Source organism: Biomphalaria glabrata, chromosome 8, assembly GCF_947242115.1.
Source record: "Biomphalaria glabrata chromosome 8, xgBioGlab47.1, whole genome shotgun sequence".
In the NCBI taxonomy this organism is placed as follows: Eukaryota; Metazoa; Mollusca; class Gastropoda; family Planorbidae; genus Biomphalaria; species Biomphalaria glabrata.
Window position 1 is genome coordinate 19689081 of NC_074718.1, and position 17609 is coordinate 19706689.

The 17609-nt window shown below is 35.7% G+C and overlaps 1 protein-coding gene and 1 long non-coding RNA gene across 8 annotated transcripts in view; one reads left to right on the top strand and one right to left on the bottom strand.

Moving 5' to 3' along the window:
• The window catches only part of LOC106050830 (inverted formin-2-like), a 127544-nt gene that overhangs the window by 63272 nt on the left and 46663 nt on the right, over positions 1-17609 (bottom strand). Inside the window, exon 1 of one of the 7 annotated variants that reach the window (XM_056037482.1) lies at positions 8561-8685. The exons of the other annotated variants lie outside the window; for them this stretch is intronic. Within the exon in view, the coding sequence (XP_055893457.1) occupies positions 8561-8575 (15 nt within the window). The 5' untranslated portion in view covers positions 8576-8685. Of the gene's footprint in view, positions 1-8560; positions 8686-17609 lie in introns of those variants that run through there. 7 annotated transcript variants of the gene reach the window in all.
• Positions 1012-16666, top strand: LOC129927639 (uncharacterized). Its single transcript, XR_008779263.1, has 3 exons — positions 1012-1071; positions 14285-14436; positions 15317-16666. It is a non-coding gene; the product is annotated as an uncharacterized LOC129927639 (long non-coding RNA).

A 17609-nucleotide genomic window follows, 5' to 3' on the forward strand; every position in this document is an offset into this window, starting at 1 on the left:
TGACGTCTGCCAAAAGCAGCACTGGCACGAGCAACACGGAAGTCCACCTCATCATCTAGCTTGGCGTTTGCTGATATGGTGCTTCCCAGATAAACAATTTTTTTGACGTTTGCTAATTTCTGTTCATTAACCAGGGTACAGTTAGTACAGTATCTCTGTCTGTGTGTCAGATGATGATCTTTGTGATCTTGAATGTAATTGTTTTTAATATTCTGTAGCTGAAACTGCTTGTAAGTTATAGAAATATTTTTATTTTTTTCATTTAACTATGTGTAGATTTCCTTATTTTGTTATAAACCTGGTGGTGAGACAGATGGGGGTAGTGCTGTGTGTGTTTGTAGCCGACGCAAATAGTTTCAGGCCAGCGCAAGACTTGTGTTGTAAATATTACGCACGCATGTCACGGCGAATGTGATCAATCAGTGGTCAAGCGACGTTCCATCCGATTCTAGAAGGCCTGTAGGGAGCCTATATAAGAGAGAGTGTGTTAGAGTCAAGACACTTCACGTTACCTCGCAATTGCTATCTGGTCGTGGGGTTTGCGCGCTGGACTGTCCTTCAGATTTATCGATGGTCCCGGGTTCAAATCCTGTCCGCTCCCATCCCCCGCCGTCCTGCGGGAGGTTTGGACTAGGAAGTAATTATCTTCAAGGAACATCCGAAACATGTAAAACATTTTACAAACATTTTACAATGTGACCAGTACGAGGCGAAGTCAGAACCAGCAGGTGTGTGAAGTCAGTCCGGAGCAGAGGTTAGGTTTTTGGAAAGTCAGTGTTAATGTTGTTGCCAACTGTACAGTGTTTGTGATGAATTTGAAATTTAACTGCTACTAATACTTTGGAGCCCTGAGTTGTGAGGTTCTTTAAGTTCGTTGTGTCACGTGGTGCAGTTTGAAGAGAGCCTGGATAGTGGAGAACGTAATCATATTTTAATTTAGTTATTTACTTTTCTACTGGAAATATTTGTCAAAATAGTTGGCAGTTTGATATCCGACGTTGTATTAAAGATGGCGGCGCCCTTCTCAGCACTGCTATGATGAGTGTTTATGTTTTAGACCTAGAAGTGAATGTATGATTCTTTTTTTTTTCTATTTATATGTTGCAGGCTATTATTACTACCCTGCAGCTATAGTATTATTACTGCTGCCTTAGTAAAGTGTGTTTTATTTTAGTACTAGACAGATATTACCCGCTGCCCGCGGGTCGTAACTTGCGTATTGCTGATGTAGTCACTGATATAGTGCATTAGAAACAATTAAAGAAAATAATAATGTTATAAGTAAAGCGAATGCATGAATTCATGAATAGCAAAATATTATGAATGGAGCTAAAAATAGCTTATTGACCTGAATTTAAATTTTTATGAAAATATTGGCGAACGAATGTAGATCTATGTAAAAATGCTTTAGAAAAACAAATTTGAATGTTAATTTGATTAACATATGATAAGAATGGACTATAATTAATATGTTCATGTGTTTAATTATAAAACTATCTTAGCGAAGAGAAGTTGCATCATCTTAGAGTGGAATTAGAGTTTTAGACCTAGGAATAGAGAGATGTGTAACTTTTCGCGTGATGTCTAATGAAAGAATGTTCGTCAGGTATAGGCATAGACATATATATATAGACTGGACGATAAAGTAAAAATTATTATGGGAAACATTTGGGAAAAGATAAGTTTGTATGAGTTATACAGCAGTTATGAGCAGTGTAAAATTAAAAGTATTTATAGTTTGTTTGTTTTTCAGCCATAACCTATATAATTGATAGAACCCCTTCTGTATTATTATATCTCTAATCGTGCCTAATTATAAATAGTTTTAAATGCTAGATTTAGATCTAGTCTATATAAATACTATAGTAAAAAAATACTACTTACTACTAGATCTAGTACTATACTACTATACTATTCTATAAACTATAATTGTAATCTGTATAGTCTAGTCTATAGTTAGTATATAAATAGTCTAGGACTAGAGTCAAGATTGTCACTAGATCTATAATCTATACTTATACTAGATCTAGTCTATAGTCTGCATGCATAGATGATAGACTGACTAGTTTAATAGTTAGTAGTAAAAAGTATGAAAAGTTTTAGACTTAGTTATTAGAAATATTAGTCATATTTATTAGATTTAGATCTATCAATATTAAACTAGTGACAGTCACGGTGTCAGTGATACTGAATTATTCTGACTTACTGAAACTGAAAGTTAATGTGTATAATATTCAATTTTTTTTTCAACCTTTAGAATTTATCTTTGGCCTATCGTACTACGAACATTAGAGCACGTTCTGCTCATTTTCTTTGACTTTTTTGACTAAAAATCTAATTCTAACAATTTGAATCGATAAGACGACCGCCATACATTAATAAAGAAGCCATGTCAACAAACATAGATCCACATCACAAACCTATATATATATTTGCCTATGTCTATGATTATGAAACAAAGGCAAAATATTGGGAATATGGCAGTTTTGTACTTTTCAAAACTAAAGATCATAATTATATATTGGCTGAAATGTTAGTCCTAGAATTTATAGCTCGATTGCCGCCATTTTTTTTTCACATAGATAGAGTACATAAAACATATTTGACTTCCCCCAAATAATAATAACTTCCTACTTCCAGTCTATGTTTATTTATGTCTATGGGTATAGGGTTTGTTGGACTAGTCCGTTTCGTTTCTTTGATTAAAAAGTATTGGGCCGGAAGTCGCTTTTTTCCCTATATATCTTTCTATCTTTTTAAATTAAACTGACATTATTATGCTATAATTTTAAGTGTACCTGATAGAGAAAAAAATTCTGCACAAAAATACGGGTAGTTGGGATATATCCTATAACCCGATAGAGGCTATAAAAAGAAAAGACCTGAAACTAGCGCGTGAAACTACACATTTACAGTACTTTATTTGATGAGTATTTTACCCAAAATCTATGTTGTTTTTTTAGGACTAGCTTATTTCATGTACCCGGCATTTTCCGATACACAATTTCATACACAAAATAATTGTTGAAAAAAATTGTAGTGATTTTAAACTTTAAATGATTACTTAAAAAGGTGTTACTCTAATCAATTTTGAATATTCTTTTGTTATGAATGTCACTGTTTATTTTGTGTCTGTTCTAGTTTCTTAAATTTTTCTTGAGTAAAGGGGTCGTTTTTCTCCTAATGGGTATACTATGCCTGATTTCTCCAAGCAGCCTTTGTAAAATATTGGTCCTAAATAATGCTATGTTTATAAACGAAAAATCGCATGGCTGCATTATGATGAATGTACGTGTTAGTTCAATATATTTTATATTACTAGGTAACTATAAATAACCGCATAAATAGACGTAAGTTTAATTTTTTTTTCTGTTAGACAAAGTCATATGGCAAATTTTTGTTTATATCCTAATTCTAAAAAGGAATAATAATAGAATTATACAGTAAAAATAATCACTAAGTTTTTCTTTTAATATTTTTGAAAGTCTAACTGAGTTTGTGTTTTTGCAGATGTACACAAGCTACACTATGAGTCAGTCCATCTCTTGTAATTGTTTAGAAATGAGTGTAAAAATGTAGGCTTCGATATTTTTAGCCTGAATTTAAGAAGTTACAAACTTCAAACAACTAATATATTGCCTCTTCCATAAAACTTTGTACTTATAAAATAAATTTATCCAATGCTCGAAATCCTGCTTGTATACTTAGGCCCTATTTAAATCGATCCGGTATTAATGTATTAAGTAGCAATAACCCCGCAAAAAAAATTAAATGAAAGAAGATTGAGATATACATATATTTTTGTGACGGTACGCACCGGTACGGGGTACCGGCACCTTTTTTCAATGTCGGGAAAAATGATTACTTTTCATGTAATTCAATGTTAATTGTTAATTTATTATTAGTTGAAAGTTAGGCAATCTATCACTGAGTACCAGAGCCTCTTTTTTATTTTTACAAAAAAAAAGCACTTTATATACTTTCAGCTGACATGTCGTATTATTAACAACACCTCTATGTGAACTTCTCAATCATCTAGAGTCTTAGACAGTCATTATTTTAGACTAGATTTAAGTAGAGTCTAGACCACTGGCGGATCCAGAACTTTGGAGGGGGGGGCGATTTTTTTCGAAACCCTAACCCTAACGCCCAGTAAACCCTAACCCTATGCATAAACGTACGACACCCAAAAGCGTTTTCTTGCATTTATCACTGCAGAAGCGCATTCTCCTGACATCTAGAGCTCACTATTTATCAGTGGGGTTCGGGGCGAATCCCCGACTCCAAAAACGTTTTCTTGAATTTTTCACGGCTGAAACGCATTCTCCTGACATCTACAGCTCATTATTTATCAGTGGGGTTTGGGGCGAAGACCCGACTCCAAAAGCGTTTTTTTGCATTCTTCACTGCAGAAACGCATTCTCCTGACATCTACAGCTAATTAAATCTTCAGTTGGGTTTGGGGCGAAGCCCTGACTCCAAAAGCGTTTTCTTGCATTCTCCTAACATCTACAGCTTATATTCATCAGTGAGGTTCGGGGCGAAGCTTCGACGCTAAAAGCGATTTTTGGCATTCTTCACTGCAGTAGCGCATTCTTCTGACCTACAGCTCATTATTCATTCTATTATAAAGGACCTTTTGAATAATGTGAAAAAATATTCTAATATGAATTTATAGTCCCTTAATACATCGCAAATACAACCGATTTGTTCTTTGAAAAGATATGATACCCCACATTTTTAGATTTTGGCTTTGAGGATCGCTGCCGAAAAAAAAAATTCGATTAATTAATAATATTCAGTAAAATTCGAGCATAAATTGTGAGTTATAGTCCTAAATTTATTTAACTAGAAAAATATGAGATAGAGTAACGGTTGGAAAACCTCGACTAGGAAAAGATTATCTGGCTTTTGAACTCATCTCAACCGTGATTGTTATATTGAAAAATTTCGTTTGAATTATAACTTTTCCAAAGAAAAGTCTTTTTTAAAATAGTTATGATAAATTCATGTGAAATTACACAAACTCTGTCTGGAAAGGGGAAGGGCGGTAAAATAAAAATGATTAATTATCGCTCCTTTTTATAATTTCTGCTAATGATTGCATTTTGCATTAAAGAATAGGGGTTGGGCGACTCGATATAAGAATTTACTTTATAGCATATACCGGTATAAATTATATCAGTGATAGATTTTTTTTAATTTTGTAATTTCTTACTATAATACAAAAAGAAAAAGTATTGGTTTGTCCGATGGGGGGAAGGTGATTGCACCTGTTTATATTATATAGATATTCGACTAATTTTGTTCACATACCATGATTTCTCCATAAAAGTAGGACCGCCCCCCTCCCACTCATAGGGTTTAGATGGGAAGGGCAGTGGAGGTATTCGCTCCTCCCCTTCCAATCGGCCAACAGGTGAACGACATAATATAAAGACCGGTTAAAATACCCATCACAAGTTTTAATCATATAGATATTTAATTGATTCTGTTAGCAAGCTGTGATTTCTACAAATAAATAGGACCGCCCCCCCCCCACCTCGAAAGTTTATGGGGGGGGGGCGGATTGATGCCATCTAAAAATAGGTTGAAATATAAATAACTAGTATATTTTATTAACATAAGTAATAAACTCGTATACAAATTGTGTAAATTCTAAACTAAAATTCGTCCGCCCCACCCTTCGGGGGGGGGGGGGGGGTCGGCCGAGTGGGGGGGGCGATCGCCCCTACCGCCCCCCCCCCTGGATCCGCCAGTCTAGACCTAGATTTAGTAGGCCTATTATTATAAAAAAATAAAAAATAATCAGTCATTATAGACATCACTCGCAATTTTATTATTAGGTCTAGGCATTGAAAAGTAAATCTATTAATAAACTATAATAGATCTAAGTACTAACTTATTAAATAAGTCATTTTAAGTAGAAGTATTATAATGAATATTGTATAGATCTAGATTGACTAGATTATAGATAGATCTATAGATAGATCTCTAGTTAAGTAGATTAAGTAGGCCTATAGAGTAAAGTAAACGTATTAAAGTATTATTAGATCTATGTCTTATGTCTATATCTAATAATCTAATAATTAAAAACTTTAGTCTTTATTAATATCTAGACTTTTTTCTAATAAAAACTGACTATAGGCATAGCATAGGCTAGACTCGGCAATCTAGTCTCAAGATAGAATCTATATTATTACTAGATCTATTCGATTTTTATATATAGATCTAGACTAGAATTAGATTATAGATCTAAATATACTAATGGAGAGATGATATGCGGTGTTAGCTAATAGCGTTGCACAAGAAACAAACCTGGGTTTTTCTAAACTGTAATACTTGGTATGTAATAGTAAAACAGCACCTACCTAAATAAATCGTAACTAGCACTCAAAAACCTATATTTATTGTAGTATATATAGGTCTGTGGTTGTATTTTATATAGCCTTCGTAACTTCTTCTATAGAGAAATGACTTTTGTAATTTCTTTTACTGAAAATTGGGCTATTCGCGTCTGACATATATATAATTTGTATGTTCAGCAACAAACCCTATTCTAAATTCGCAGATATAAGGAACGAATTTATGTATAAATGCATTTGAAACACACATTTGAAGCTTAATTTTATTAAATAATTAAATCAATAGACTATATTTTGTATTTTCATGAGTCAAAGTAAAAAATTATCTGCGCAAAGTGTAGTTTCTAAAATTAGATCTAGATCCTTTCGATCTTTTCATATAAATATGGTAAACATAGCCTAGATCGATGAAGTTATAATGCTTTCATAGAGTTGGTCAACTTTTTTTTGAGGGTCTTAAGTTTGTTTTAGGGCTAGAATACATACACTACGGTCTAAGTTAGAACGGTTTTGATTTCTATTCGTTACATACATACATACATACGCCTTACTTTCTACTTTTTAATATAGATTACAGTTTCATTGTAGATCTAGACTAGACTCGAGTTTATTGTTGGGTTTACTTAGTATAGATTTAGGTTTAGTGTAGTAGTTGAAGTAATTTAGTTGATAGCTGGTTTGGTTAGTTTGTTAGTGTTTGTAGTAGCATAGATCAAGAGGGTTTTGGTTAGTTGTTGGGTTCAGTAGTAGTAGTTAGTGTACATATATTATTATACTTTACTTTTGATTTATGTAAATAAAGTTTCATTTTAGTATTTATTTTTAATTAAAGTTTGTTCCCTGCTTTTTTTAGCTAGTTTAGTTTAGCTGTGCTGTCTGGTTGCTTAGGTTACACAGCATTTTAATGCAAGTGCACAGACTGCCGGGGACTGATAACTTACGTTCGCAATAACTTGGTTACTAAACAAGTCCCCGGTCCACGGGCGTACCGACGCCATCACCCTCAAGATTCAAGGGCGAAAAATCACGGTAACTAATCTTTATTACTCCCCCCCCCCCATAAACATGAAATCGGCCTAGAGATCGACAGCACAAATATCAATTCTCAAAATGTCATCGCTGGCGATTTCAATGCAAAGTCTCCATAGTGGGTCTATGACGTAACTGACTCTTCAGGACACAAAATACATGATCTGCTCAATAGCACAAATCTCTTTTGCTTACAAAATAAACATACTTTCCCAACATTATACCATACTGGTAACGGTAGTCAATCCAGAGCTGACCTTACTTATAACTGCAAATTTAGAATCCAACATTCAATTTCAGGTCCTGAACGATATAGGAAGCGATCATAGGCCCTTATTAATCACATTGGCCCTCTCAGAGGCCAGGGGTGTAGCTCCAAAAGTCCCAAGGAAGTGTAGCTACACCAAGGCGAACTGACCAGCATACGAGGCAGCAATCGACACTGCCCTAATAAATTTAGCGGTGGAGGAGAAGGACGTCGATACCATCTACGGCAAAATAACAGCAGCAATGTTGGGTGCGGCCAAGAGGTTTGTTCCGCGGACTTATCCTGGTGTCAGGCAGAAACGCGTGTGGTCTCAGGATTTGAACAAGCTGAGACGTAAGCGGTCCTGAGACGCAAGCGAGCCCGGATGCTCGCTGAAAGGAAGGGTACTCCCGAAATCCGGCGGGAATACAACAGGCTCTGTAGAGCCACGAGTGAACTGGCCCGACGCATCCGGTCGGACCATTGGAACGCTACCTGTGCCGGGATGGATCTTCGGGACTCCTCGAAAGCCTGGCGTCTTCTCCGAAACCTTGAGGCCAAAGACACAACGCGAACGGCTGCCCCTCTATCCACACCTGGAGGGTCGGTCTCAACGGTTACCAAAGTGGCCGACTTGCTAAATCGACACTTCGCGGTGCCCCCCTCCCCACCCCACCAAATCGGCCAATATTATAGAGGGGTGGGGGAGACATAATCTAAAAAATAGGTTGAAATATAAATAATTAGTATGTATAAAGAATTCGTGTACAAATTGTGTGATTTCTCTAATAAAATTAGCCCGCCGAGTGGCGGGAGGCGATCGCCCTTACATACCCACCCGCTGAATCCACCAGAGTTAACACAAAACATTCGTACACAACACATTCGTACACAACACATACCTGTACACAACACATACCTGTACACAACACATTCTCCTGTGATTCTTTAATTCTTCGATATCCTATTTAAAATATATCGAGCGGAACTTCTAAGAAGATGTCTCCAACTAAACAATGTGTTACTTTTTAAATCAACTCCACATGCGAGGGAAAAAAGATAAATGTATAGACACTTTATAAGAAGAACGGAGTTGTTCATGCGTAAACACATAGCCTACAGCGTTGTGTAATACACTCAAACATAATACTAGTCTACAGCGTTGTGTAAGGCACTCAAACATAATAATAGCCTATAGTATGTGTGTAATACACTCAAACATAATACTAGTCTACAGTGTTGTGTAATACACTCAAACATAATACTAGTCTACAGCGTTGTGTAATACACTCAAACATAATACTAGTCTACAGCGTTGTGTAATACACTCAAACATAATACTAGTCTACAGCGTTGTGTAAGGCACTCAAACATAATAATAGCCTATAGTGTGTGTGTAATACACTCAAACATAATAATAGCCTACAGCGTTGTGTAATACACTCAAACATAATAATAGCCTATAGTGTGTGTGTAATACACTCAAACATAATACTAGTCTACAGCGTTGTGTAATACACTCAAACATAATAATAGCCTACAGCGTTGTGTAATACACTCAAACATAATACTAGTCTACAGCGTTGTGTAAGGCACTCAAACATAATAATAGCCTATAGTGTGTGTGTAATACACTCAAACATAATAATAGCCTACAGCGTTGTGTAATACACTCAAACATAATACTAGTCTACAGCGTTGTGTAAGGCACTCAAACATAATAATAGCCTATAGTGTGTGTGTAATACACTCAAACATAATAATAGCCTACAGCGTTGTGTAATACACTCAAACATAATACTAGTCTACAGCGTTGTGTAATACACTCAAACATAATACTAGTCTACAGCGTTGTGTAATACACTCAAACATAATAATAGCCTACAGCGTTGTGTAAGGCACTCAAACATAATAATAGCCTACAGCGTTGTGTAATACACTCAAACATAATACTAGTCTACAGCGTTGTGTAAGGCACTCAAACATAATACTAGTCTACAGCGTTGTGTAAGGCACTCAAACATAATAATAGCCTACAGAGTTGTGTAAGGCACTCAAACATAATAATAGCCTACAGAGTTGTGTAAGGCACTCAAACATAATACTAGTCTACAGCGTTGTGTAAGGCACTCAAACATAATAATAGCCTACAGCATTGTGTAATACACTCAAACATAATAATAGCCTATAGTGTTGTGTAATACACTCAAACATAATAATAGCCTAAAGGGTTGTGTAGTGCACTCATGAAACACATTCAAAACGATTCTTAAAGTTCTTGTTTAAGAATTGAAAAACAATTAATAAAGCATGAGTCAATTAAAAAAAACAAATAAATTAATTAATTAAAGAAAATTGTGAGTTATTGTTGTAAATGTGCAGTTCTTTCCCTATGTTCACTTTGATTTAAAAAAAAAAATCGAAAAGTTAGCTTGTTATATAGTGCAGGCGTTAGAATGAAATGGTAATTAAGTTAGCATTATTGGTCTCCTTTCTAGTTACGTGGGTTAACGAGATGTGTTCATAGTAGTTGAGACTTGAATGTGGACGATGAAAGCAAGATTTATACTGGTACAGCTAAAAGAGTGATGACTTGTACACATATTTTATTTCATTCTTCTTCTAGACAATTTTTTTTTTTGCTGTTTAACAGCCTGTGATACATACATAGATTAAACATAAATGAAGAGCAGCACCATCTGTTTTATATATGTATGTATCACATATATTTCAGCACCTAGCTTCAACTCTATATTTACATTAACAGCCTATGCTAAGGAAAAAAAGCTTCCTTTTTTTAGCGGACCCCGTAAGGGGAAAAGCCGCTATTAGGTTTGTACAAAATGTCCGCCTGTCCGTCTGTCACACTCAGATCTCGAAAACTAGAAGATCTATGAATAATAATTTTTCACCATGCGATGCAGCTTGAAAAGTTTAGGTGCGACGGCTACTTTCGGATTTCTAAAAGCAAACCGTTTAATTTATAGAATTAATTATGCAAACGATTTTTTTTATAAAAATACACCAATTCTAAAACAATTACGTAAGTGTAAGGGAGACAATGTTACAATATTTTAACAAAGAAGGACAATTTTTTTTTTTGTATTTTCAGTATCACTAGTGCTAAACTAATTTCTTAAACATTTTAAAATAATCAGATTTTATTTATTTTTTATTTAGTGCCCCCATCAGAATAAAAGCCGCTTATTTTTGTGCGTTTTGTCTGTTGGTTGGCCTGACCGTCAAGTTTATATAAAAAACAACAACAACACTAAAGGCTATTGAAAATCTGATTGAACCTTTAATGTTCCTTCCAAAACATTGCCACAGATACAATTATGTAGTACAGATTGTTTCGGATGTTTTTGTGGAAAAACAAATCAATGCCAACGAATGTTTGTTTGCTCTTCTAACTTAGATTACATGTACATTTCTCCCTATGAACTATCAAGAACTATGAAGTTGTTCCGGAAGTTGTTGTATGAAAAAAAAATTAGTTCAAACAATTATTTGAAATAGCATCATTGATTTACATTACCCTTATATTCTTGGACAACAAGTCACTATAGTTTAATTATCGATATGCAATTGTTCCATATTTTCAACTTAAAACAAGTTTAAGTCAAATAACTTTTTTTTCAAAAAATATCGACAATAGGGTTGTTCAGGATTTTAAAATAAGAAAGTACTTTACTAGAAACGATTATTGAAAAACACTTTTTAGACTTATTTTATATTGAATTTTCTTGTTGAAACATAAAAGAAGTTTTTTTTTTAATCTGTAAAGAATGTTCCTGATTTGGTTTTGAAAAAAGAAATCAACCTACATTACTTAAATTTTCTTACAAATCGTCGCCAAAATTGTTCCGAATTTTATGTGAAAAATCTACTAACACAAATAACTGTTTGAAATCCCTCTTCTAATAAATAAAACAAATAATCTTCTTCTCCTTTACGAATATGGATTGTCCCGGATTTTTATGAAAAACATTCTAAATCTATTTATGTAAAATCGCACTTTAATCATGGAAAGCATTTAATTTTCTAACTAAACGTTGTAAAATATAATTATCGTTACTATTTTAAGCTTTTAAACAAACCCATATTCTGAGGTGTCTACAGAACACTTAGCCAGCTACTCTTCCGCTTAAAAAACTCAAAAAACCAAATCTGCTATTAACTTAATTATCGGAGTCCAGCGACTAGTAGAAAATGGTAAATATGGTTGCTTTAGATTTTGTATTGGAGGGGGAGAATAACCAAATAAAAAAAATATTTTGGCTACGCTCATGAAATTTGATGACTGTAGTTTGCTTAAGCTGGCTGCATTGGGACAGTAAGTAAAGTTTCCCTTTCAGACAATGAGGTCTGAGGCACATAATGGTTTGAACCCCCCCCCCTTCCCGGCTTCGCCCATGTGTCATATTATATGTGTAAGATGTAAGTCTAATTCTCTTCAAAATATATAAAGTTTGATAACGCATCGAAAACTGGATGTATGTATTCGTAGGATTACGTAATGTATTCTATTTATACATGTATGTAGTCTGGGAACTATAAACAATACAATAACAGCCTAAATGAGTTTGAAACTTTTTGTTATTACTTATAGGTTACAGACGTTTCTTCAAAAAAATTAGAGAGTTATGTCCTACGCATTTCATGTGTCAATCTAGTCATGCATGTTGATCTGTGACTTAAAATATACTAAGCCATTGATTTTCTGCCTGACTCAGGCAACCCATTCCATTAAAAGATAAGAGAATGCAGAACAGTTAGAGGGGCACTTACTAGTACATTCTCAAAAACGCGATTGTATTTGAATATATCATGACCCATTATTTAAAATATAAATATAAATCTCCTTTCATTAAATATCGAATGCGACAGCGCTATATAAATTCAACTGCTCCAACCATGCTCCAACTATTACACTACTGTCAGTAGCATGAAAAATCTTTGCTCGAGTATTGCTCGACCGACTAACCCACTCTATAGTGGACGAGATATTATCTGAGACCCAATGTGGCTTCAGAGCCGGTAGAGGTACATCTGACATGATATTTATTCTGCGACAATTACAAGACAAAATGCAAAGAGCAGAACTTAAACCTATACGCTGGCTTTGTTGACCTCACCAATGCTTTCGACACGGTCAGTCGCGATTGTTTGTGGAGGATATTGGCCAGGCTGGGATGCCCACCTACGTTCCTATCCATTCTTAAGCAGTTTCACGTGGGACAAAAAGGCCAGATCAGACACAATGGTGACCTTTCTGATCACTTCCCAATAGAAAATGGCGTGAAGCAGGGCTGTGTACTTGCTCCTACTCTATTCATTATCTTCTTTGGCGTAATCCTGAATCAAATGATCGCACGAAGGCATCTACATCAGGTTTCGTTCAGACGGCAATGTGCTCAATCTTCGACGTCTACTATCCCATACAAAAACAAAGGAGATGGTCATAACGGAGCTTCTCTACGCCGATGATTGCGCCCCGCTAGCTCACAATGAACATGATCTCCAGAACACGGTCAACGAATTAGCATACGCTGCCGCCTCTTTCGGTTTATCTATAAACCTCGGGAAAACAGAAGTCACCCAATAAAACCTATTCAGCCCCAAGGATCATCGTCAATGGACAGCCCCTTAACGAGGTAGACCACTTCATTATTCTGGGTAGTATAGTATCAAATGACGCCTCACTATCAAGGGAAGTTGATAGCCGTCTGGCCAGGGCAGTAGCGCTTTTGGACGCAACCAGGCGAGAGTTTGGCGGAATAAATCGTTCCGCCTGCCTAAAAAAATCAATGTCTACCAGGCGGTGGTTCTCTCAACCCTTCTATATGGATCAAGACATGGACACTATACAGAAAGCAACTAAGACTACTCGAGCGCTTCCACCAAAGATGCGTGCGCTCCATCATGGACATACGGTGGCAAGACAGCACTACAAACAGCGATGTCCTTGTGAACGCCGGTAAGGATAGTATAAAGGGACTTCTGACGTCTTATGGTCCGACAGTTAAGCTGGACAGGGCACGTTTCCCGTATAGGAGACGAACGTATGCCAAAGTTTGGTGAGCTAAAAGGTGGTCGACGTAACAGAGGCGCCCCCCGGAAACGTTTCAAAGACCAACTTGCCTTAGCTGACATAGAAGATAGCACCTGGTGCAGCCTCAGAACGAGACAGCTGGAGGTCACTCACAAAGGCCGAGGGATACACATTTGAGACCAAAAAGAAAATCCGTTGCCGAGGACAAACGCAGAAGACGAAAAGAAAATCTAAATCTACCACCTGCGGACAATGGTTATGCTTACCTAGAGTGTGGCAAACTATGTAGGTCACAGCTGGGGCTGCGCAGCCACGGGAAATACTGCATTCCTCACTAATCTTCGGACTCGAAGACAAGCCTTATTGTATAAATTACTGTAATAATTATAAGAATTTCCATCATTAATCGCTTCATACTAAGCATAAGTTTGCCTTAATTATAATAGTAAAAATAAAAATTGATGTTGATCTAGATTTGTTTTTTTTTAATTAAATATTTTTTTTGTCGCCCTTATTTTTTTCTATGTTATATATCAATGTTTTCTAACTTAACATCTCACATCCCTCTTTTTCGTTAACTGTCAATAGAACCATCGAAAGACGGGGGAGGGAGGGAAGGAGCAAAAACAAATGGGAGTGCCATCAAACGTCCATACCGACCAGCAAAACTATTCGGCCAAACAGAACCTCGAAGACATCAAAGCAGTGTTGACGTCCATGCCACTCGTATATATCAAAAAGTACGGTCTAATGTTTTGCAAGTGTATGGTGTAATTATTTTTTATAATTTTGTTGAATTTCAAACAAAATTAATAGTTGTAATAATTTATTTAAAAAAACACAGTATATCTAGATTTTTTTTTTACTAATCTGGATTTATATTCTAATTGAAATCGTTGTAGAGTCTAGATCTAGAATTTTTAGCTCTAGTTTAGACTGATATAGACTAGATCAAGATATAGAATTTCAATCTCTAGACTTAAAGTGTAGATTTTGATTTCCAAACGTTAGATAAATATTGCAATTGTCACGTATCATTAGTCAGACATTTTATTTTATTTTATTTAATAATAATAATTTAGTTCAAAGTTCATGTCAAGCCTGGGAATCCCTATGACCTAGTGACATGCGTCAATCAAGTCAAGAGAAGCGTTTTCACGTGATAGTAGACTTTAATTTGATTGGAAGCAGGACAGGAAGTATGTGTCGAACAAAGGAGCAAGATATAATTAATTAATTCCTCAGTCTTGTGGTTATATTCAGAAAGTGTAGTCGGGAATTTTTCATTTAGAAGTAGTGATATTTTGAATGTTTCATTTAGATACAGTTTATTTTGTAAAAAAAACTGTACATATCGTGTTCCCAAGTTTTAAATTAAAGGTTTCTGTATTTGAATTGAGAGGATTTTCTTCATTGAAACTATAAGTAAATATCTAGATCATCTGATTAGTTGACATCTTCGAATAGAATCCTCGGCATCACGTTGGTGAGATCTCAGCACCTTTCCGACAAAGAGGCAAAGTTTATTGAAGATCCCTCCTGTAAAGATCTTAATGACCGTGACACAATGTTATAATATACTGAAACTAATCCACTATTTTAAAATTTCTTCCACTACAGCCCAACATAACCAACACCCTGTACGGCAGTGCTGAACAACTGAAGAAAACAGCACACTTTTTTTCCTTGGCACAGTCTGCAAAAGAGCTCACAGCTCAGCAGCAATAAAGCTGGCTAGAAGAAGAAGAAGAATCTACTATTTTAAAATTTAATGTTGCATTCAGTCTATTAATAAATTATCTAGGATTTTTTTGTTGCATAAATCTTATCTAAATTACATCTAAATTATTCCAAATTTATATTCTAGATCTAGTAGATATAGATCTTAAGAGTGCTAAATCAGAAGTTTAGTTTATGTAGATCTACATCCTTATTCTAGTTCCGTTTAAATGAAAATGCCAAAAGCTCTGTTGATAACTGTGCTGAGACATCGAAGTACAAGCACGATATATATGTTCTTTTCTTTTTTTTTTCAATTACAAATCCATGCCAAAAGATTATCTAAAATCTCTCGTCTGACATATTGTACATATCCGGTAGATGCCATGCCGTAATGTGTAATATATCTCTTTATCAATAATAGGCTATTAGTTTGTAACTAGTTTGTTATTAAGATGAGAGCAATGCCTGGTCAAGCGGTTAGCGTGCTGAACTGATTATCTCAACGGTCCCGGGTTTGTTTGTTTTACATGTTTCGGATGTTCCTTCAGAGTTGAACATAGTTTACTTCCTAGTCCAAACCTCCCGCAGGACGACGGGGGATGGGAGCGGGCAGGGTTTGAGCCAGGGACCATCGATAAATCCTAACGACAGTCCATCACGCAAACTGCACGACCAGGCAGGGTTCATACCCTGCTCACTGCCATCCTCCGTTGTCCAGCGAGAAATTAATTATTTTTAACTTGGAACATCCAAAACATGTAAAACAGACAAAAAAATTTTTTTTTTTTACAACGGCAAATGAATCTCTGAAACATGATTACCTTTGACACTCAAAATTAAATATCGTCTTGAATATTCCACACAAACTCTCTTTGTAATCTTTTTTTGTTTTGTTTCAGCTGTTCCCCTATGCCATAAAGAGTGTTGGTTATCTCCTGTCTTTTTTTTTCTTTCTTTTTTTTTTAAATAGCGTCTGCCTAGTGTAAATGAAATCAGGGCATTCCAAGACTGGCTTAAGAGACTGGCTTAAGAGACTGGCTTAAGAGACTGACTTAAGAGACTGACTTAAGAGACTGGCTTAAGAGACTGACTTAAGAGACTGACTTAAGAGACTGACTTAAGAGTGGGCGTAGAATCCCGTCCTCCACCGTCAAGAAAAGCCGCCATTAGTTTTGTCCTTCTGTGTGTCACATTCAGATCTTCCAGTTTTGCTCACTCAAAAAGACTTTCTTGTCGATTAAAAAGCGATTTGTTTTTATACTAGTTGAAGAGTAGGGGAAACACTGAAAACTTAAAACAAAAGTTTGTTGTTCAATGGTCGAGGTGGTCGAGTGGTAAAGAGCTTTGATTCAGAGCCGAGCAATCGAATCCCAGTGAAGACAGAGATTTGATTCTGGATTTTTAGGAATCAAACCAACTCTAATAGGTACCTGGCATACGATGGGAAAGTAAGGACAGTCGTTTTGTTGGTGATTTTATATCGTCTGCCCCCATGGATCACAAGGTCTGAAAGGTTGACCTTAAGTAATACAAAGATATCAACTCAAGACTTTCTAAAACCTAATTCGTAAAAAGTTGAGAACGAAAATTTCAACTTTGGTTATAAAATTCTTGGAACTTTTGACTCCAAATACAAGCACGTACAAACATTAGCCGTGACAACAGAAAGTGACACAGAACTATCCAGCTGTTGAAACAACACAGCACACCTGACCTATATATACTAGTCTTACTTCAACACATCAAATGACATGACAGGTGAGACGACCTCGTTTCCCAATATCAGTATCTAAAAGTTTTGACTTAGCTGTCGACATTTTTAGAACGTTGAGAATTTATAATCATTAGAACGAAACGAAATGTCAAGTGAAAATAAATACAAGATTTCTGCAGTCAACATGTTAGGACAACATTGGAGTATTGTTTTCTCTAATGATAGCGTCGATTGAGCAAACCTGTGAGGACCTATGTGTGCACTAAATGAATCATATCATAAGATCAAATCGAAACTCCAACATCAGAAAGAAAGACAACCTTTCAACACGTCATTGATGCCAGGAATGCTAAAATCAAAGCAAATGGAGAAAGCGAAGGAGTAACTAGTTCAAACGCAGACACACAATTAGGGTCACAGCGAAAGCAAACAAAGGAAGGGTCAAAGTTCAATAGAAAGAACACGTTCTTCATTCAA